At 43.8% G+C, this 21,723-nt stretch overlaps 1 protein-coding gene across 2 annotated transcripts; it reads left to right on the plus strand.

The window, feature by feature from the left end:
* Positions 1-255: 255 nt before the first annotated feature.
* Positions 256-21,572, plus strand: DDX58 (DEAD (Asp-Glu-Ala-Asp) box polypeptide 58). 2 transcript variants are annotated; one of them, XM_014960891.1, is made up of 16 exons: positions 256-572; positions 704-835; positions 4,015-4,193; positions 5,548-5,698; positions 7,670-7,795; positions 8,586-8,699; positions 9,619-9,772; positions 10,661-10,919; positions 11,645-11,807; positions 12,230-12,331; positions 14,428-14,585; positions 14,904-15,039; positions 15,839-15,987; positions 17,262-17,352; positions 17,990-18,160; positions 20,321-21,572. In XM_014960891.1, the coding sequence occupies exons 1-16, from the start codon at positions 467-469 to the stop codon at positions 20,515-20,517; spliced, it is 2,388 nt and encodes a 795-aa protein (XP_014816377.1). In that variant the 5' UTR covers positions 256-466; the 3' UTR covers positions 20,518-21,572. The 2 variants fall into 2 exon arrangements, with proteins under 2 accessions (XP_014816377.1, XP_014816376.1); XM_014960890.1 differs by lacking the exon at positions 20,321-21,572 and having other exon boundaries at positions 17,262-17,360; positions 17,990-18,095.
* Positions 21,573-21,723: the final 151 nt, after the last annotated feature.

Below are 21,723 nucleotides of genomic sequence, written 5' to 3' on the forward strand. Positions count from 1 at the left end.
GCAAATCCAGTTCAGGGTTTTCGGGGGGACAGAGGGAACGGGGGCGATACCCGGCGCTGCCCTCCCTCGCCCCACAGCCCTTCCAGCCCTGTGCGTGCGCACACGCTCGCTGGTTTTTCTCTTCTTTTTTCTTTTATTTTCCTGTTTCTTCCCCCCCCGTTTCTTTCCCCGAGGGCAGCGCCAGCGGAAGGAAGGCGGCGCGGAGCCCCCGCCGGCGGCCCGGCCCCATCCTCCGGGGCCGCTTTCGGTTTCCATTCTCCCTCTGCCCTGACGTTTCTTTTTCCCCGTCCTCTCGCAGCCCGGAGGAGCTTCCCTTGGCTCCCCGCCGGCTCTCCCGGTGCCGGGGCAGGGTGCCGCGCAGGCCGCGGGAGCGGGACCGGCAGCCGGAGCCGGGACCGGGACCGGGAGCGTGAGGGGGAGCGGGAGCGGTGCCGCCGCCACCGGCGGGTGCGGAGCCGCCCTCACCATGACGGCGGAGGAGAAGAGGAGCCTGCAGTGCTACCGGCGGTACATCGAGAAGAGCCTGAACCCCCTCTACCTCCTGAGCAACATGACGGAGTGGCTGTCGGACGGTGAGGGGCCGGCGTCCTTCCCGCTGCCGGCCGGGGCGGGGGGGCTTCCCTCGCCCCGCCGCTTCTGCCCAACTCCATCGCTCTTTGCCTGCTTCCCTTGGGGTTTTATTTGTTTGTTTGGTTTTTGTTAGAGCTGAAGGAGAGGATCCGTAAGGAAGAGGAGAAGGGGGTGACGGCGGCCGCCGCGCTGTTCCTGGATGTCCTCCTGCAGCTGGAGGCGGTGGGATGGTTCCGGGGCTTCATCGACGCCCTGGCTGCAGCAGGTCGGTGCCCGCTCGTAAGCGTGGTCTCCTCCCCTTCTCCTTTTCCCTTGCCGGACCCGTGTTCGGCTGGACGGACCAGCCAAGAGGCCCTGGGATGTGAAGCATCTCTCCCTTACCCTTGGCCTTCTGCAGTCAGGTCGTGTCACATCTGATGAGATGGAGGGAAAAAAGTAGGATGGCAGAGGATGGAAATAAAACTCCTCAAAGCCACGGGGAAGCATCTGAGAAGCAGCTGGAACAATTTTGTTTATGGAGAAAGTCAGTGAAAGATGACGGGATATAGAACAAAGCTTCATTGAGGGGAGACTTCTCTATCTCGGGGCGTTTAGAGAAGAAATAACATCACCATTGTTCAGTTAAAGGAAGCTAAATCCTCTAAAAGAGAAAGCCACGTGGGTTTCAGGATTTGTGTGGGGGTTAGCTGGTAGCACAGGTTAACTTCATTCAAGGACAGTGTTAAATTAGAAACTGATTTTTCAAAGTTATTCAGAGGTCTCAAGAGGTAAGAAACTATTAATACTTTATAAATGAGAGAATCCTTAGTTGCTGTGACTGCTTTGATGTGCTAGGCACTAATGCAATTTCCTTTCTGACATGTGACAGAAGAGATTGTGAAGGTGTGAAATTACCAGGATTTGCCATCTTCCCTCTGTACATGTAGGTTCTGTCATAGAATCTTGTTGGTAATTTGTTAGGTAACTTGAATCCCAAAATCTCATCTCACTATTAGCTACAGGTAGTTACCGTATCTCAGCGAGCAATTATTACAAAATTTCTTTTCACTTTGATGTAGCCCACTCTCCCCTTAAAGCAAATAGTAGGTTCAGAGCAGTGATAGTCCTTATACCAGCCTGTGATAGTCCTAATTTGTGAATTGCAAAAATACCTTCTTTAAACGTGTTGATAGCGTTCAGTGAGGTGCATCTTCAGCAGAAAACTGAAAACATTAACCTGCTGACTCCAAGTGTTATCCCAAGTACTTACTAGCGACAGGACGAGAGGAAATGGCCTCAAGTTACGCCAGGGGAGGTTCAGGCTGGATATTAGGAAAAATTTTTTCACCGAAAGGGTTATCAGACATTGGAATGGGCTGCCCAGGGAGGTGGTTGAGGCACCATCCCTGGAGGTGTTCAAAAGACAGGTTGATGTGGTGCTGGGAGATATGGTTTAGTGATGGTGTTGCTTTTTGCTTGTTGTGTGGGTAGGTTTTTTTGTCAAAGTCAGGTTGATGGTTGGACAAGATGATCTTTAAGGTCCCTTCCAACCTAGAAGATTCTGTGATTCTGTAATTGTGCCTGAGACTAGAATATAGTGTTACTCTTATATTTGGCAGATGCAGAGATAGGTGATAATTAGATTATAGACATGGTGGTAGTAAGTTTCTACAGTCGCTTCTGCTCCTCCACAAGAAAATAAAAAGTTGAGCAAATTCCTTCTGTGTGCCCACAGCTCCTGTGGGACCCTGACCTGCTTTCTTCCACCTCTGTCTGGAGCCTACACAGCAAATCACACAAGTCCTATAAATACAATTCCAATAAATAGGATAAATACTGTCTGATCCAGGACAGTATTTTCAGCTGTTGGCTGACTGTCTACGCTGCAGGGTTCTGCAGGTGTTGCTTTCAGTCAGTGACTGTCTGGAATCCAACAGGAGAAGGATTTTTGAAAGAGGGTGGAGCCAAGGGCAGGACTAAAAGGCAAAGGGCTGGTAAATAAAAGAAAAGGGACCAAAGGTGTTTGTGATTCTGAGCAGTGTCCTGTTCTCTGGGAATTCCTGTGGAAGAATATCATGGCCTGCAGGGATCCCAGAATTGTATGGAAGGGGCTTGTTACGGCTGCTTTGGCTGATGTGAGCTGTGACATGTAGCTCTTTTTTCCCTTCCCAGGTGTTACTGCTTTTTTAGCACAAGGTTTTTCATGTTATACATACAAGTATAGCTGTAAAGGAAAACAGTCGCTTAATCTATAAAAATCATATGCAATTCACCTAGATTTTTGTCATTCTCAGGTAAAAATAATTTTTACTTCCCAGTGGTGTCCCTCAGGTCTCAGTTTTGGGGCCAGTCTTGTTTAATATCTTTATTGATGATCTAGGTAAGGGGATTGAGTGCACCCTCAGTAAGTTTGCAGATGACACCAAAGCTAGGTGGGAGTGTTGATCTTTCTGAGGGTCGGAAGGCCCCACAGAGGCATCTGGGCAGGCTGGATCAATGGGCCAAGGCCAATGGGATGAGGTTTAATAAGGCCAAGTGCTGGGTCCTGCATTTCGGTCACAACAACTCCAGGCTTGGGGAAGAGTGGCTGGAAAGCTGCTCAGCAGAAAAAGACCTAGGAGTGTTGGTGGACAGCCGGCTGAACATGAGCCAGCAGTGTGCCCAGGTGGCCAAGAAGGCCAACAGCATCCTGGCCTGTATCAGGAACAATGTGGCCAGCAGGAGTAGGGAAGTCATTGTGCCTCTGTACTGGGCACTGGTGAGGCCTCACCTTGAGTGCTGTGTTCAGTTCTGGGCCCCTCACTACATTGAGGTGCTGGAGCGTGTCCAGAGGAGAGCCACCAAGCTGGTGAGGGGTCTAGAGAACAAGTCACACGAGGAGAGGCTGAGGGAACTGGGCATGTTTAGTTTGGAGAAGAGGAGGCTGAGGGGAGACCTCATTGTCCTCTACAGCTCCCTGAAAGGAGGTTGTAGAGAGGTGGGTGTTGGCCTCTTCTCCCAAGTGAATAATGACAGGACCAGAGGAAATGGTCTAAAGTTGCGGCAAGGGAGGTTTAGATTAGATATGAGGAAGAATTACTTTACTGAGAGGGTGGTCAGGCACTGGAACAGCCTGCCCAGGGAGGTGGTGGAGTCACCATCCCTGGAGGTATTTAAGAAATGTGTAGACATGGCAATTCAGGGCACGCTCTAGTGCCCGGGATTGTTGGTTTGTGTCTGTTTATGGGTGGGTGTGGGGTGAGTGTGGTGGTTGGTTTTTTGGGGGGTTTTCTTTGGTTTGTTTTTTTGTTGTTTTTTTTTTTTTTTTTGTGGTTGGAATCGATGATCTCAAAGATCCCTTCCAACTGTGAAGATTCTGTGATTCCATGATTCTCTGTGGGTGAGAAAATGGTTTTTTCAGCTTATTCCTACCTATTCTAGGTAAAGATTGAATTTATAGTAACAATTTGTCTCTTTTTCTGAAAGGTTACACGGGACTGGCAGAAGCCATTGAAAACTGGGACTTCAGCAAACTGGAAAAACTGGAGCTGCACAGGCAGCTGCTGAAGCGGATAGAAGCAACGATGCTAGAAGTTGATCCGGTGGCACTCATGCCCCACATAAACATGTGCCTGATAGAAAGGGAGTGTGATGAGATCCTGCAGGTAGGGTTAATGGTGACACCCCAGCATTTACCTCGTTTTGCTGCAGAGAAGAGCTGGTTGTTTCTCTTGCGGGAAGAACTGGTGCCCATCCGTCAGGCTGCTGAGTGAGGAGGATGGCCAGCCACGGTCCCCTAGGGAGGGAAGTCACTTTCTACTGCTTAGAGGAGGCTTTGCTATGTGGCTGGAGCTTCCCACAGGTGCTTGTGACACCTGCAGTTCTTGTTCTTCACTCCTCCAGCTCGATGGGTAAGGCAGCGTGCAAAAAGGTTGCAGGCAGGAAAGCGGGATGGGGTGGCTTTGGCATTGGCAGTGCTCTGCTGTACATCTTTGCAGGGTCCAGGGTCCCATGAAGAGACCTCGAGGCCTCTGGAAGGTGCCACAATACAGTGAAATGGGTGCCTTGCTGTGCCTTTGAAATAGAATCCTTTCTTGAGCATTCACGCTACATCAACGCTCCAAGAAGTAGAGCTGGATGTAGGCAAAGTGGCTTTTAGGTGTTGTCTAAGTTGATTCTTGCTTGTCATGGCATTTGATATAGTCTAGTACCTTAAGTTGTGGCAACCCCTAGAAACTTTGTGTGGCTCTTTGACTTTTGTCAGCACCCAAAGCAACAGTTGTAGAGTGAAATGAAACTTCTGGGCTGAAGTCATTAGCTAAATCCTGTGTGACAGAGAACAACAATATTTCCATTGCCTTTGTGTGTGCAGCCACCTTACTGTTACTCGGTTCTAGCTCGGTGTCATTACTGATGACGCATAACAAGTGATATTACCAATTGCTCGTCATTTATGACTGGTTAATAATAGGTTATTGATGCTGTGTGAAGGAGTCTTTTAGGTGTTCTCGCTCCTTATGACTCCTGAGAGGGATTGTTTGCAGCTATTTTATTTTTAAAGCAGTATTTCTTTATGGAGATACATGACCTTTGGAAAACTACTGTATCTGACCAAACATCAGGCCTGCCCTAAATTTTGTACTTTTTGCATTTTCCTATTCTGGAATATTTTTTAATCAGTTTGGCCTCAGAGGTTTGTGGCAGATACAGTTTATTACAAGGATCTTGCCAGATAGAAATGCACAGAATAGCTCTTCAGTGTTTCAGGCCTTGTGAATTTACCTTTGAGCAAATAGCCCAGCTGCTGATGTAGCCCAGCTAAATTTTGTGTATGCTTATTATGACAGAATTGCAGCAGTAGTAGGTAAGTGATTGAATTTTATTGGAAACCTTTTATTCTGTGAGAATGAGGCACAATTTTCAACTGAACATCAGACAAACCAAATCAAAATATCAATCAAAGAACGGTGGTTTTGATCGCTCAGAAGCTACAGCAACTTCTGTTTGTTGTGTATGCAGATTAGCGAATACAGAAGCAAAACAGCTGGGATAACTAAACTCATTGAATGCCTCTGTCGATCGGATAAGGAAAACTGGCCGAAAAGCCTTCAACTGGCCCTAGATTGCACAGGATATTATAATGCAAGTGAACTGTGGGATATGAGAGAAGGTAAACTGTAAATTGTTTTTATGATGCGCTTTTCCAGTTCTTGTGCCAGACAGTAAATTCTTTTCAGGACAATAAGACTAATTTAAAAGGATACCGTCAGACTGCATTGGTCATTCTTGTTTAAAAATAAAACCCTATTTTTTTTTCAATTAAGATGTCCTATATATAAAATGAAATATAGGTGCTACCCTATGAACTGTAAGAAATTATTTTTTGAGTATTTTTCCTCCCATATAACTTCTAGTTGGATTTACTGAATGCCTTCTTTGCTTCAATCTTTACTGCTAAGGCCAGCCCTGAGGAATCCCAGACCCTGGAGATAAGAGAAAAAGTCTGGAGAAAGGAAGATTTTTCCCCTGGTTGAGGAAGATCAGATTAGAGATGATTTAGGCAAACCTGACACCCACAAATCCATGAGCCCTGGTGTGGTGCCCCTACAAGTGCAGAGGGAGCTGGCAGAAGTCCTTGCTGGGCCAACTTGGAAAGGTCCTGGAGAACAGGCGAGGTGCCTGAGGGCTGGAGGAAAGCTAGTGTCACTCCAGTCTGCAAAAAGGGCAAGAAGGAGGACCCAGGAAACTGCAGGCTGGTTCCATCCCTGGAAAGGTGATGGAACAGCTCATCCTGGATGTCATCTCTAAGCATGTGGAGGGAAAGAAAGTTATCAGGAATAGTCAACATGGGTTCACTGAGGGGTAACTAAGTGACTATGTTCATTTTTTGCAAAAAATGCAAACTTTCCCCTAATAAGATATATCCTTTGTCATTGAATTTACCTTTTTCCACTTGATAAATACCTATGTGAGTACTCTGCAGCATGGGAGAATTTAGAGTACTTACAGTATTTTACTACAAAATAATTGTGAAAGACAAGTTTTTTAGATAAACTGGGTTGTGTTTATTTGCATCTACATTTGCTTTCTCCCAAACCATGTGATTAATGGTTAAAATGGTTTTTAATCATCAAGTGGGACAAAGTATTTCTAAGTGGCTTCATGAGCAATATTTCTTATTTTGAAATGTTTTTATTGCTGTAATCAAATGTATGTAATTTCTTATCTGGAGAGTTAATTATTACATATATTTAAAATTATATATTAATCAATTATCAATTTCTAAATAATTACATATATATAAGAATAATATGTATATACATACTATTTCATGTAGGTGGTGGCTACACATTATTTGGTTAACAGTTATATAAGTTAAAGATATAACTTTATAACTGAGGCAGCTTCTGCTAACATCCAACTTAAAAAAGCCACAGTCAGTCTACCGAAGAAACGTTGTCCCTATTGGAAGCATTTTAATGCCAGCAGTTAAGAAGTGTTGCTAGTAGAAGTTAATTTGAGATACTGTGTGCTCTCTGGAGGGTGTAAATGTGCTCTTTCTCCCTCTCCAAAAGCAGCACTTTGTAATCATATTGTCTGTTTGCAATGAGACTCTTCATGCAGAGCCCGGTGACGGTTCTTTGAGAAGGTAATAATTATGGAGCCAAAGAAATTTTGAGCAAGCATTTTTGGAACCTCTCTTGGTTATTGTGTAAGACAAAGGATGGAGATAGTCTTACAATTTCTAGGTCCTTCCAAGAGGTGGAGTTAAGGGAGAACAAAGTCTTAAATTTACAAAGCTTCTTTGAACTCCTAAGTATTTTTCATGCTTGTGGTTAATGTCCATGTTCAATCTGTAATCTTGTCACTAAACACAGAGGATATAACTTTCCTCCCATTCTGTTATCTCCCTTGATTTTTAAGGGATAGATAAATATGTGTTGAGTATGTGGGTCTTTGAAACCCAAGACTCGGTGCTATCCATCTTACTGGCAAAGCAGTCTGTATGCAGCATCATTTGATGTAGTCTTTCCATGCTAGCAAACAACTTCTTCACCTTGTCATCCCAGCAAATAACAATATTTTGAAATCAGAAGGATCAATAGCATGCCTTTTTTTTTTTTTTAATGTGCTTGTACAGATAATGGCAAAGATGTTGATGATGATATCACAGATGCCTCTGAGAACAGCTTTGAAACCACCATGACATTTTCTGAAGAAGCAGAATGTGATAACAATCTCAGTGAAAATCTCTGTTCAGCTGTAGGTAAGACTTTGCAACTTAAAACAGTTTGTGGCGAGAATTCTCCATTTCCTTAGACTCCCAAAGGACGCAGATGCGATATGCCACAAAGGAAGGTACTGAGGAACTAGATGAATCTCTGACTTGATTTCACTGTCTTGTTTTAATGGCTCTCATACTGAGCATTGCAAATGTTAGGGCTTCCCCCCAACGTTTCTAGTGCAGATTTGCTCTGCCAGCATATAATCAGAAAGGTCTCCAAACACCAGAGTGTTGTTGATGCATCTCATCTCTGATATAACTAGTTCACGTGAATTGATATTAGCCCGTTTAGAGAGCTGAATGTGGCTGCAAAGGGTCTGTAGAGTGGCTGTCCTGTCTCATATGGCAAATTTTGTTCCACCAGTGGTTTCTAGTTCCTGTTCCATAAGAGCAAACCCCCTGACAAGACCACAATTTAAGATAACGTTAACTTCAGAAGTCTGTAGAGCAGAAGACGGTGCATATATTTGGGGGAAAATAAGCCCTTGTGTTTCTTTCTGAGTTGAAAATGACCAGTTGAGGTGAGAGCTGTCAGCCAAGACCTTGAAATCTTTGGAAGCACACTTGAGTGGTAACAAAAGTGTGCCATCAAAGCTACACAAAACTCTTGTCTGGTGTGTACATCTTGTTAAAAGATTTATCTCAGAGAATACTTTGTGTGGGGACTGTGGGAACTCTACCTTGATCCTTTTAGATAGCAACTGTATGGGGTGCAATATATTTCATGCATTTCCGTTGCAGCACTCCTCACAAAAACATGGTTCTCTCCTAGGAGGGATCGAGCAGCCTTCACCTGTTTATGAACCAAAGAAGGCTCGGAGCTACCAGATTGAACTTGCGCAGCCTGCTATCAGTGGGAAAAACACAGTGATATGTGCCCCCACAGGTAAGAAAACACATGTTTCTTAGAAAAATTGGTGGAGAGGGCTGTGAAGAATGGGGAAGGGTAATGGTTGAGTCAAACTTTTCTAGCTGTTTATTTAAAAGCAGTCTTCCCTGCAGGAGTAATCCAGCTCTAACCTGAAATTAATGACCAAGGGCAGCACAGAGACTGAGCAAGACAGATGAGTCTCCTGGCATTTCAGTGCTTGTTTTCAGATTTCCATGTTCTGACCTCTGCTTTCTCACTTCCCAGAGGAGATTTTTGAGTGCAAAGTTGGGCCTGCAAGTTGAAGGAAAAGTAGGATGAGTTGCCCAGAGACTCCCTTGTCTTCTGTACTGCAACGCCCGCAACATCAAAACGGCACAGGGAACTTCTGTTGTAGCTCAGGACAGAGTTAGGATGATTGCAGTTCAGCAGCGAAAGAGACGAATGGTCTTCCTCTCCAGCTGTGTTTTCCATGTTGCCAGCAGTTGGGGTAGCAGAGGCAGGGACACCCAGGAGCTCCGGGTGGCCTTGAACAGCCAGCCTGAGCGCTGCAGGAAAAGAAATGTGAGAGGAGCAAGGCTGCATGGGCAAGGATGGAACTGAGAGTGCCCGGTGCCTGTATCATTGTCTGATTTGATGTGGGATTTGCACACTCTCAGAGCAGAAATAGACTCAATGATTTCAAAGAACGCAAACAAAATGGAAAATGGATTTTCCTTCTCGGTGACTGCCATATGATCTTTGCAGACTGAGACAGCGAGGGAGAAAAGGATGATTACCCACCCGAATAAGCAGCAAACGTGTTCAAATCTGTCCCCAGAGAGTCCAAAGTGTTACATACCCCTTGTCAGCTCCCCGTTGTTACAGGACATCCAGATGACACAGGCTTCTGCTCACAAAGATCTAATGCTCTGACTTTCATGTTCTTTGTTTAAAGGATCTGGAAAAACTTTTGTGGCACTTCTGATTTGTGAACACCACTTGCAAAACATGCCTGCAGGACGGAAGGGGAAAGTTGTCTTTCTTGCAACTAAAGTGCCAGTGTATGAACAACAGAAAACTGTATTCAAGCAGCACTTTGAAAGAAGGGGGTAAGTGTAATTCAACCTGGTGGCTTCCTCCACAGAAAGTAAGCTGCCCTCTAGGTCAGCTGTGGCTAGGGGAAAATGTAATGGGTTTACTGGTGACAAGAGTGTTTGGCATTAACATAAGGGTGATGCCTAGTGATAAAAATGGCAAGTTACCAGGGTAGACTGTCTGGAGAGTCTGGAGTCTGCTTTTGGAGAATTTAAACACTGGTTGTGCAGCATTGATGGAGATGGCCAAAGTATACCTGTGCTTGCCTCTCAAAAAGGGTGAAGGGTGTTCTCTCTTGAGACTCCTTTCAGCCCTGCTTCCAAAAGACGAGGCAGTTCCAGGCAGCAGCAAGTGGGATTCCTCTTGCCATTCTCAAATGGCAGAGTCTCTTTTTTTTTTCCAAATGGAAGGACCCAAACTTCCTTGGTTTTTCAACGTCCAGTCAGACAATGACAGTCCACTTCTCAGATGGAACTGAAAATTGCTTAGGGGAGTATCAACAACATACAGTTTCTGATAGCAACTGATTACTGAATATCCACATATGAATCCTTATAATTATGGAAAAATGAGGTTGCTGGACAGAAAGCAGTTCCGTGTTGCCAGACATATACAGAAAAGGGATGAAGGGCACGATCTCCAAATACTGTGAACTGACAGATGCAGCTTAAATGTACAAAATCACCACCCTTCAAATCTAATATATTTTAGTTAATTGGCAATGAAAATCCAGTTGTTTACCCTCAGCAGTTTGTTTTTTTTCAGCTGCTGTGGGTGAAGGTTCCAGCCATTTTGAACTTAATCACTACCCTTCAGGCTTGCTCAAAAGTCCATCTTTCTAACTTTCTTTTGCATGGCAAGACATCCTTTTTCATACCCTATTTTTTGCCTCTTCTTCGTAGATATTCTGTTCAAGGAATTAGTGGTGAAACAGCTGCAAATGTCTCTGTAGAAAAGGTTATACAGGACAGTGACATCATTGTGCTGACACCTCAGATTCTTGTGAATAGCATCGAGGAAGGGATCCTTAGCTCCCTCTCCATCTTCACTCTGATGATATTTGATGAGTGCCACAACACTACGGGCAACCACCCTTACAATGTGTTAATGACCAGATACCTGGAACAAAAATTTGACTCCTCTGCAAACCAGCTGCCTCAGGTAAGACCCAGCCTGTCACTGGTGGAAACATTAGAGAAAAGTATTTTGCAGTGCAGTCGCCAAAGCCTGAACTCCTGCCTTTTGCATTAATCCAGTTCAAACTCCCATTTAACAATGGCTGCAAATTGAAACGGTAGCATCTGGAACACTTTTTCCCCTCTCCTTGGACACCTCCAGGCTGTTTTCCCATGTTACATCTTCTCTCCAGCTGCCAAGAAGGACTGATCAAGCATGACAGAGACCAGAGTACTTGAGAGCACACAGGATTGCTGGGCTGGGAAGAAAGCATGTGCCCCAGAATTTAGTGATGTTCTTGTCACCTCTCTGTTGCTGTCTTCTGCAACTATAAAATGGGTCTGCTGCCTCCGCTGGCAGGAGGTTTTGGTCCAGCTGAGAAGACATCTCCTCTGAATGAACGCGGAGGACCGTTCTGGGGGTGGATTTGCTCTTTCTGTGTATGATGAGCACTGGCAAATACAGCTGGTTATGGATTTTAGTGGGTGGATAATGTATTTCCAGTATGAATACTCTAAGCTTGAATGCCTTGGAGAAGGCATGAGTGAGGACAAGGTTTGGCTCTCATGATTTAGTCATTGCACTCATGCCTGTTGTGTTTCCTTGTTTTTGAGGACAGCGACAACTTGGAGATCCTAGCAATGACTCCTGATCATTTTTTTTTCATTTGTGACAAAGGAACAACCACTGCTATTCATGTGTGTGCTCAGATTATAGGTTTAACTGCTTCTGTTGGAGTTGGTAATGCCAAGAACGTCAAGGAAACAATTGAGCACATCTGTACCCTCTGTTCCTACCTCGACATACAGGCCATATCCACTGTCAGAGAGAACAAAGAGGAACTGGAGAGATTCAGCAACAAGCCAGATACACTTAAGCACTCTTTGTTTTTATTTTCCCATGAGATGCAAAGCACCATAACTAAGGCAACAATACAATTCCCCTTTGGTCAGGTGAAGCTGAAAGCTTAAAACTAAGCTGGAGCTTTGCTTCCTGCTAGCTTGAAAGGAGTTAAAGCGTGTGCTTCACTGTTGTCCCACAGTAAGGCAGTGCACATTTGGGCAAATTTTCTCTTTGCTGAGATCCACAATCTCTAGTTTTCGTTCAGCTCTGCCAGTCAAGATTGGGGGCTGTGTCTTTCTTTCTCTGCAACTGTAATGCTCATTAACAGTAAACACTATAATAATTGCATAGACCACCGCATGTATCATTCTTCTAGACAAGAATTTGTTGTGCGCTGCTCAGGGAAATGTTTTTACTTATTCAAGGCACTGACTTCCGTTTCTTGTCTCTAGATGTCAGATGGGTTAAAATGCGAGTTCAGAATCACTTTGCAGACATTATCTCAGGTCTGATGTCTGAGACAGAAGTGTTGATGAGGAAGATTTACACAGTGGGTAAGATACTGTAATATGCCTGTACCTGGGATTCAGTCTTTGATTACATCACTGTGAATCCTCATGGCTGCTGGAACAGTCACTCTTTTTCCCCTTCCGTTCTCCTCCGTTTTTACTTGCCTTTAACCAATATTTCCTAAATAAGAGGTTAAAGATAGAAGAGTCAACTATTTTCCTGTTATATGTGATTAGTTTGATAATCATAAATATTTTTTCTTGGATTTCTACCTGTGTTTCGTGCAGCTAAGGATGGTGTGCTTTTGACACTGTCAGATCACTTTGAATGTTTAAAGAATCTGAAACAAGACTACCAAAAGGCTTCCTTTCAAAATGCAATGAGCTGGATTTCATTGATGAGAGACCTCTGTGTTTGTATTTAAGCATTTCTCCAAATGCTTCATACCTAAATATGTCCCTGTTTAGGAAAACAAAAAGGACCTCTGTTAACAGTGTTACTCTGAATGTTGTGATTTCTTCCTTTCAGCAAAAGCTTCCTTTCACTCTTGCTGCTCTGACACTTCTCATATTTTCTCTGGTCTCTCTGAGTTGCACTTGGAGTTATTTCTAGGGGTGCCCTGACGACCTTTTCTGGACAGCATGTTGTCCTCTATACCTGTGGGTACCTCTGTTTCCACTGGTTACCAGGTCTTTGTTATTTCCTACTGAAAAGCATTTAAGGTAATTTTACAGAGAAGGATCTGTTGAACATGAACACCACCAGAGAAAGGATATGGCTGCCTAAGAAAGGCAACACTTGTCTGTAGGATTCCAGCCTCAGGAGCTGCGGGTGTGCCAAGAGGGAGGTGCATGGCCATGAGAAGGGAACAGGTCTCACCATCATGAGACCTAATTCTGCAGAAATCAATTGATCTTTTCTGCTTTTGCAGAGTTCCTAAGTAGTGTCCAGTAAGTGGCTGTTATCGATACATTTGAGAGCTGCAGGGCACAGAGCAGAGACCCAGGGATGGTTATCAAGGATCAGCCTTGGTCTATCCAGCTCCGAATTACAGGAATTTTTTTCTCTGCTTATATTGGCGTTTCCAAATTGACTAGAGTGCCTTAAGTTTGTTCACCTCTTTGCTATACTTTCTAGATTACACACACACACACACTTTCCAGACAGTGGAGAGTGAATTATATTCTGGGGCAGGGAGAGAGAATTAAAAAAACCCGACCAAACAAAAAAAAACTCCAGCCAACCAAATAAAACCCAAACCGAAACCCAAGAAATGCCAACAAAGAACAAATACAGTGGGATTTTCAAACTGCACACTAAATTAAGCAAACACTTCTGAAGCCTGTTTCTGCATCACTGTTCCTCTTGCATGAATGCCAATGGCTTCCCTTGTGTGGACCCTCTGATTACTGAAGTTTGTGAAGTACTGAGACAGAGTATGTATGTGACAAAGAGGTACCGACCAGTTCTGCCTCAAGAACAGGCCATTGGATAACATGCCTCTAAGGACCACGGACCGTTTAGCAAATGGTTACTTAATTATCGAGTAGCTGGTAATTCAAGGAGCAACACACATGCAGCGTCTTGAATACTGGAGGCTTCTGGTAGGGTACCGAGCTCCAGTTTTATTGATAAAGACTCTGCAGATGTTTGTATGTACACAGATCCTGAGTTCAATTGTACTGACATAGCCTAACGTCTGGATATATATTGAAACACAGGGAGTGAAGAAGACATACCCAGACTCCTCTCAGATGGTTCCCAGTGATGGGACAAGAGGTAGTGGGCTCAAACAGAAATACTTAATAGGAAGAAATTCTTTGCTGTAAGAGTGGTCAAACACTGGAACAGATTGACCAGAGGAGTTGTGGAGTCTCCATCCTTAGAAGTACTCCAAATCCATTTGGACATGATCCTGAGTGACCAGCTCTAGGTGACCCTGCTTTGAGCAGAGCGTTGGACTAAAGACCTCCACGGGTTCCTTCTAGCCTCAGTGATTCTGTGATTATATCATACGGTGTTCTTCTGCATAGGCTTTTTAGACCTAACATTCATGGAAAATGTGTTATTTTCTAGCTAACTGTTCTGGTTATTTGTAAGTTAAGATGAAAACATGTTTGTTTTCCTCCTTCTTTACTAGATACTATCTCCCAAATCAACAAGAATGATTTTGGAACACAGAGATATGAACACTGGATAGTTGCAACTCAGAAGAAATGCAGACTGTTGCAACTGACAGATAAGGAGAAGGAGAGCAGCATTTGTAGGGACCTTTTCATTTGCACCGAACACCTGCGGGTAAGTCTATATCCTCTCTCCTTCCATACAGAGGTGGAGCCGTCCGGTTCCTTTTGACACAGGTGTATTCACCTAGGAAGCAAGTTTTGAACATAATAATTTTATTTGACACAGGTTAAAGCATAGTGTGTAGGAGTTGTGTCTTAAGGTACTCACTAAGAACAGTGTAGTGCAAAGGAGACTTTGTAGTGATTGTGTTGTCACACAAATGGAATAACAACACAAGTTTGTAATACTTAATCTAGGTAAATAAAATCTGTGCTCATCCTCTGCCCCATGGAAAATGAGGTTTAAACGTGTATGTCTCTTTCTGAGCAGAAATTCAATGATGCTCTCATCATCAGCGAAGATGCCCGCCTTGAAGATGCTTTAGCCTACCTCACTGAATTTTTCACAAATGTCAAAAATGGACCGTATACAGAGTTAGAGAAGAAACTGACAGCCAAATTTCAAGGTATTTCACACAGTTGCAGGGGAAAAGAGGGTTTATGGTAGGATGATCGAAGTCTTCAGAGTGAGTGCAGTTGTTTTTCCAGAAACACGCTTTTCAGAAGATCTAGTGTCTCTGTGGGTGCAAATGTAGTGCTGGGGTAGGCAGGGGGGAACTTCAAGCTTCTAGTGCAGGAACTAAGGAAGGAGTAATATTATACCTAGATGCTGTAGTAGGTTCTTACATGCCTGTCTTGGAGATAAAGCAGTGGTGTCCTTCAGTAGGGGGATGGCCTACAATCATGGCTGCTGGCAGCTTTAGGTACGGCAACATAGTGCACTGCCCAGCCTCCTCCTGCCCAGTCCTCCTGGACAAATCCCAAACTTCTGGGAAGAAGCAGGCATCCCTTCCAAACTTCTGATTTAGTAGCAGTGTGCTGTAAGCCAGCCTGTGGTCTGGTGTGCTCCAATTTTACATCACTGGGTGTCTGCCCTCTAGTGTCAGTTGTCTCCTAAGAAGCAAGAGCACCGTTTTTTGCAAGAACTGAGCTTGTTTTGTTTTGTCTTGTGATACACAGTATGTCACAGAGGTTCTCCTTTCAGTTTGCTACAAAGTGGGAGAGATTCAGGTTTTGTTTTGGTTTTTTTTCCCCCTGGAGATTTTGTTGCATTTAACTGATAGCTTTCTTTGCTTCCATTTGAAAGAATGGTATAGAAAATAAAAATAGACGCTAAAGAGAATGTGGGTGGCATTTGAAAGTCGGTTTGGGTGAGAACTGCATTAAAGAAGGTAAATTATTCAAGACACTGCTGTTTTCTTCCAGAGAAAGAACCAGAACTGACTGCCCTTTCAAAAGACGAATCAAATGAGAATCCCAAGCTGGAAGAGCTTGCTTGCATCCTGGATGAAGCATACCGCTATAACCCTGAGACTCGCACTCTTCTCTTTGCTAAGACAAGAGCCTTAGTAGCTGTAAGACATTTCTTTTTAAAGCTCCTAATGTGGAAAGTGAGAGAATACAATGCCTTATCTATTACCCTTCACATTTTGATCTGGAAATAGAAAAATATGCATGTATTTGACCTTCCTAAGAAAATACTTATCTTTCTGTGTCTTCCTAAGCACTGAGACAGATGAGACAGGATGAGGGTTTTTTTGTCTTTTTCTTAAAACTACCTTATAGGGGTGGCGTCCTTCATAGCTTCTTCTTGCTACATGTCATAGCTGATCATTAAGCCATCAGATTTTTACTTTAGGTCTGAAGTCAGTTTTAACAAGATGTGTTCCAAGGTTTTTGGTAATGTGGTAGTGTTACAAACTAGCAGCTCTGCTCCATTACTGACTGCACGGAGCTATTCAGAGTTTTCCCAGAGGTTTGCTGTGGGCCCAAAGGAGCTCTGTTCCCTAGCATGTGTTCTTGATCAAGAAAAAGGAAACTCTTTGTGCAGCATATGCTCTCTGGACCCTTCTGATGCACGAGTCTATTTCATACTTGCCTAGGATCAAGGATCTAGGCTGGATGATCTTTTCTCTCCCTTCCCATACCTTGTTCCCAGAAAAAGCCCATGCCTGACGTAAGTGTGCTGCTAATCATTAGCCTCAGTAGCTCTTAAACATTTACTGTGAGGTAACACAGTCTCTGGCTACTGTAAACAGATTTATCAGCTGAGAGTCCCAAGCCACATTTTATCCTTGGGTGTAGAAATGCTGGAAGAATTGCAAACCAGAAAAAAAAAAATTAAAGGCAGACTAAAGTCCAAACTGACAACAACAAGCATTTGCTGGCGATTTTCCATTATAGGTGTAGAAGCCTACCATAGCTTGGCTGAACTTTGTTCTTAGGTAAGAGCAGTTTGAGGGTGCTGTTTTCACTGTGCAGTGATGAAGTGCAGTTTGTAAATAGCAGCTCATTCCCTTTAGATGCCAGAGGTGCAGCATTTGATTTACAAGAGAAAAAGGCATACTTTTTAGCAGGGAAAGGCTGCTTGCCCTTAGCCAGCCTTTAAGTTGCAGGGGTGGGAAAAGTGGAAATCATTGTGGCCTGGTTGGATCTGGCATCATGGCTGTGACCTGTGCTTTCTTACCTGTTAATAGATGTTCCCTCCCAAGGCACACTTCCACCTTCCTTTCTGCTTTTGGTTCTTAGAAATACTAATTGTCTAGGCAATCACGGGCAGGATCTACCTATCTATCCCAAACTAGCATTTCATCAGGACAGAGGTCTAACTCCCTGATTTGCTTTCCAGGCTTTGAAGAAGTGGGTAGAAGTAAACCCTCTACTTAGCCACATAAAGCCGGATGTGTTGATGGGTCGTGGAAGGAGAGATCAAAAAACAAGTACGCAGGTTTGCACTGAGGAATACCACTTGCTAGACCTGTGGTGGTTATGCTGCCAAAATTGCTCAGCTTTTCCTGTGTTCCTCTTCTGCGCTCTTGAACAGAGGAAGGCCATGCAAGTTTGCACTATGCTTTCTTCCATATCTAGAAGACCTTTAACCAATTCTAAGGAGATGCTTGCTATTTCTGCCTGGAATCTTTGGTTAAAGCAGCAGTAACACTCTCAGTGACCGTTTGCTGCAGGAGTCTTTCCCTAGTTCAAAAGAAGTCTAGAAACTGTTTGGCTTACTGTGATTACTTCTGTTCCTTTTACAGGTCCCTCTCTTATTTTGTGTTTGGTGGCACAAAGGCATTTTAAGGTAGAATGGAAGCTAGAGCTGAAATGGGTGTCTCATAAAAATGAGCTCAGTGTTGTGTCTGCCGTGGCTTTTCCCAGGCTGACAGTTCTTGTGGCACATCAACAGGAATTCCTGCTCAGCGGGTATAGCGTGCAGCCAGCTGGATATTCAAACTTAAAGTACTTTTCTAGATCAAAATGACATGCTCGCTTCTAATCACTTAGTAAGAGCAAATGCAGGGATCTGGCTCAAGGAATTCTTCAGTGTTTTCTTCCTGACACAGTTTCTTGGTACTGTAGGTATGACCCTCCCAATGCAGAAGGGGATACTGGATGCATTCAAAACCGACAAGGACAGCAGACTGCTAATTGCTACATCTGTTGCTGACGAAGGCATTGATATTTCTGCATGCAATCTTGTTGTGCTCTATGAATACTTTGGTAACGTCACCAAAATGATCCAAGTCAGAGGTATGGAATTTCAGAGCTATTACTTTAGAGACCTCTTTGGGCCTAGAAAAAACCAAAGACTTTGGTCTTGAGTCCTGGTGATTTTACACTACAGCCAGTAGAGGGGAATGAAGAGCCACACCAAATACTGGTTTCTGTTTCACATTCCTAAATGTCATAAAACTGCCTACAGCTTTCAAGGGTGCACCTGCAAAATTTTATCATATCACCCGAGCAATTAACTTCATAATTTGACGGCAATTGATCTCCATTGTGCTCAGTCCTCTGCTTTCAGGGTTTGTGTCTTGCGATTTTCTTATTTTTGTCTTACCATGAAATAGTTGGTCCGGAATTCACATTTATGAGTGAAAGGGTAGTGTTTATTCTTAACAAGCCATTAAGGGTGGGAAGAAAATAGGATGTGTCAGCTTTAAACCACATAAAGTCATGATTTGGGGAGAATGGGAGCTCAAAGGTAAATGTGTGCATTTTTTCTAACTGAAATACTTCTGAACTGGTGTGAGATCCCTGGATGCTTGCTATTTCTGCCTGGAATCTTTGGTTAAAGCAGCAGTAACACTCTCAGTGACCGTTTGCTGCAGGAGTCTTTCCCTAGTTCAAAAGAAGTCTAGAAACTGTTTGGCTTACTGTGATTACTTCTGTTCCTTTTACAGGTCCCTCTCTTATTTTGTGTTTGGTGGCACAAAGGCATTTTAAGGTAGAATGGAAGCTAGAGCTGAAATGGGTGTCTCATAAAAATGAGCTCAGTGTTGTGTCTGCCGTGGCTTTTCCCAGGCTGACAGTTCTTGTGGCACATCAACAGGAATTCCTGCTCAGCGGGTATAGCGTGCAGCCAGCTGGATATTCAAACTTAAAGTACTTTTCTAGATCAAAATGACATGCTCGCTTCTAATCACTTAGTAAGAGCAAATGCAGGGATCTGGCTCAAGGAATTCTTCAGTGTTTTCTTCCTGACACAGTTTCTTGGTACTGTAGGTATGACCCTCCCAATGCAGAAGGGGATACTGGATGCATTCAAAACCGACAAGGACAGCAGACTGCTAATTGCTACATCTGTTGCTGACGAAGGCATTGATATTTCTGCATGCAATCTTGTTGTGCTCTATGAATACTTTGGTAACGTCACCAAAATGATCCAAGTCAGAGGTATGGAATTTCAGAGCTATTACTTTAGAGACCTCTTTGGGCCTAGAAAAAACCAAAGACTTTGGTCTTGAGTCCTGGTGATTTTACACTACAGCCAGTAGAGGGGAATGAAGAGCCACACCAAATACTGGTTTCTGTTTCACATTCCTAAATGTCATAAAACTGCCTACAGCTTTCAAGGGTGCTCATATCACTTGAGCAGTTAACTTCATAATTTGACGGCAATTGATCTCCATTGTGCTCAGTCCTCTGCTTTCAGGGTTTGTGTCTTGCGATTTTCTTATTTTTGTCTTACCATGAAATAGTTGGTCCGGAATTCACATTTATGAGTGAAAGGGTAGTGTTTATTCTTAACAAGCCATTAAGGGTGGGAAGAAAATAGGATGTGTCAGCTTTAAACCACATAAAGTCATGATTTGGGGAGAATGGGAGCTCAAAGGTAAATGTGTGCATTTTTTCTAACTGAAATACTTCTGAACTGGTGTGAGATCCCTGGAGTTCTTAGTTTGCCTATGTCACAGCAGCAAAGAGTAGGCAGGCAGTAGGCATAGACAGGTGGAAGAGATGGCCCTTGCTCTTGTCATCTGTTTTCTTGCCAGCGTTGTTTTTCCAGTTCCACAGATTTTTTGTGATAGATTTATTTTTTTTTAGTAGACACCAATTAGCAGGGCAGAAAGTAAGACTAAGGATGAGCTTTTCTCCTCTGGCTTTTGTTCCACAATAAGGCAGCGAGGTGCTGTACAATAACTGAAGTGTCGAGCGTGCCTGAGCCAAGCTGAGGCACATCCCAGAAGCAGGCAGTACAGCAGTGGCCGGGGAATGAGGATACGTTCTGGTTTGTGATCAAAGAAGAAAGAGCTGAGAGAACGCTGTTTAGAAGCAGCATTATCTGAATCGGAAGATGGGAAACAAAAGCAGCCAAGGGAAAGTCCTTAATGCTCTTTTATGGCAGAGCTGCTGCTTTTGCACATCTTGTTAAGAGTAACTAAAGAGGATAAATGTGTTGCTGTACAGGTCGTGGAAGGGCAAGAGACAGCAAGTGCATCCTTGTCACAAGCAAAACAGAAGTGGTTGAGAATGAGAAACACAACCGTTATAAGGAAGAAATGATGAATGAGGCTCTTGAGAAGCTACAGAATTGGGATGAAGCAACATTTGTAAGAAAGGTTGGTACTTCTGTGGAATTTTCATACTCAAATCTACGGGCATAATCTTTATCGGCCTTCATCTACTAGGGCTCTATCTAGGACCAAGTGATAACCTGAGGAAAGTCTTCCCTGCCTTTGGCCTCAGAGCAAGGCTAGATCAGCAGAGAGGGGCTAGTGTGTAGTGCTAGCTTGCAGAATGCCATCTGTACTGTAACTGTAAAATACTCAGAAGTTGAGGTAGAATTTATATAAACTTAGAAATAAAACATTTCTTAGATCTTAGAAATAAAATATAAACTAATCTGTGCACTGGAAGGAAAATATGGCTGTGCCTGCTTGGGATAGTGGACAGGGAGATGGGAAGTTGTGCAGATGGTGGTAATATATCCATCCATATTCAGGTTCAAAAGCACTTTATCTTTGCTGTAGGTCAGTACAAGTGCTTTTCTGAAGTCGTTTGTCATCATGCCATGGGATTGATTATTTCAGAGCAGGAGTTTCTGGGAGATCTCAAGAAACCATTGCCTGGGACATTAATAGGATGGCATTTTGGGTTGTATGCACTCTTCTCCTGGTGACTCCTTTTGTACTGCCTACAGTACTGTTCATCTTTGCTTCATGCAATGTCAGGACAATGAATAAGCCTAGCAGAACACCTCAGCACACGTTCAGTGCTTTACATGCACCCTGCTGTGTGCTGTACGCTTACCAGGTCAGAAAACATCATGAGTGTGGAAGGAAGTGTCAAGAACTTCTGGTGCTGAGGTGACATGCAAGAGGTGTCTCGGGCTAAGCCAATGGTGGACTTTTGGTCAGACAGGTTCCTGCCCAGCGCAGCAGGCACATCTCCTCCGTGACCACCCTGCCTTCCCAGGTGCCCTTATTTAATAGGTACAAGGCTCTGCAAGTGGAACCAAACAATGACAAGGACAATGGTTCATCTAGCTTGGTGTCACCAAGCTTAAGTTAATCTATGTCCTGCATCAAAACCACTTCCATAAAGAAAAAAAGATGGGTCATTGTCATAGGAGACTCTCTGTGAGGGGAACACAAGGCCTAACATGCAGACTGGACCCACTTCTTAGGGAAGTCTCTGGGGCATGGATTAAAGATGTGAAGAAAAGACTTCCTGCCCTGGTGTTATTATTATCCCTCGGATTATTATCCATTATTGATTTTTCATGTAGGCGGTGATGAAGTTGCACCAAGAAGTCTGAGGGCGATCAAGAGACACTCCAGACCCTTGGGATGACTGGTTAAGGAATCAGG

This window comes from Calidris pugnax, unplaced genomic scaffold, assembly GCF_001431845.1.
Source record: "Calidris pugnax isolate Ruff unplaced genomic scaffold, ASM143184v1 scaffold623, whole genome shotgun sequence".
NCBI classification, from domain to species: domain Eukaryota; kingdom Metazoa; phylum Chordata; class Aves; order Charadriiformes; family Scolopacidae; genus Calidris; species Calidris pugnax.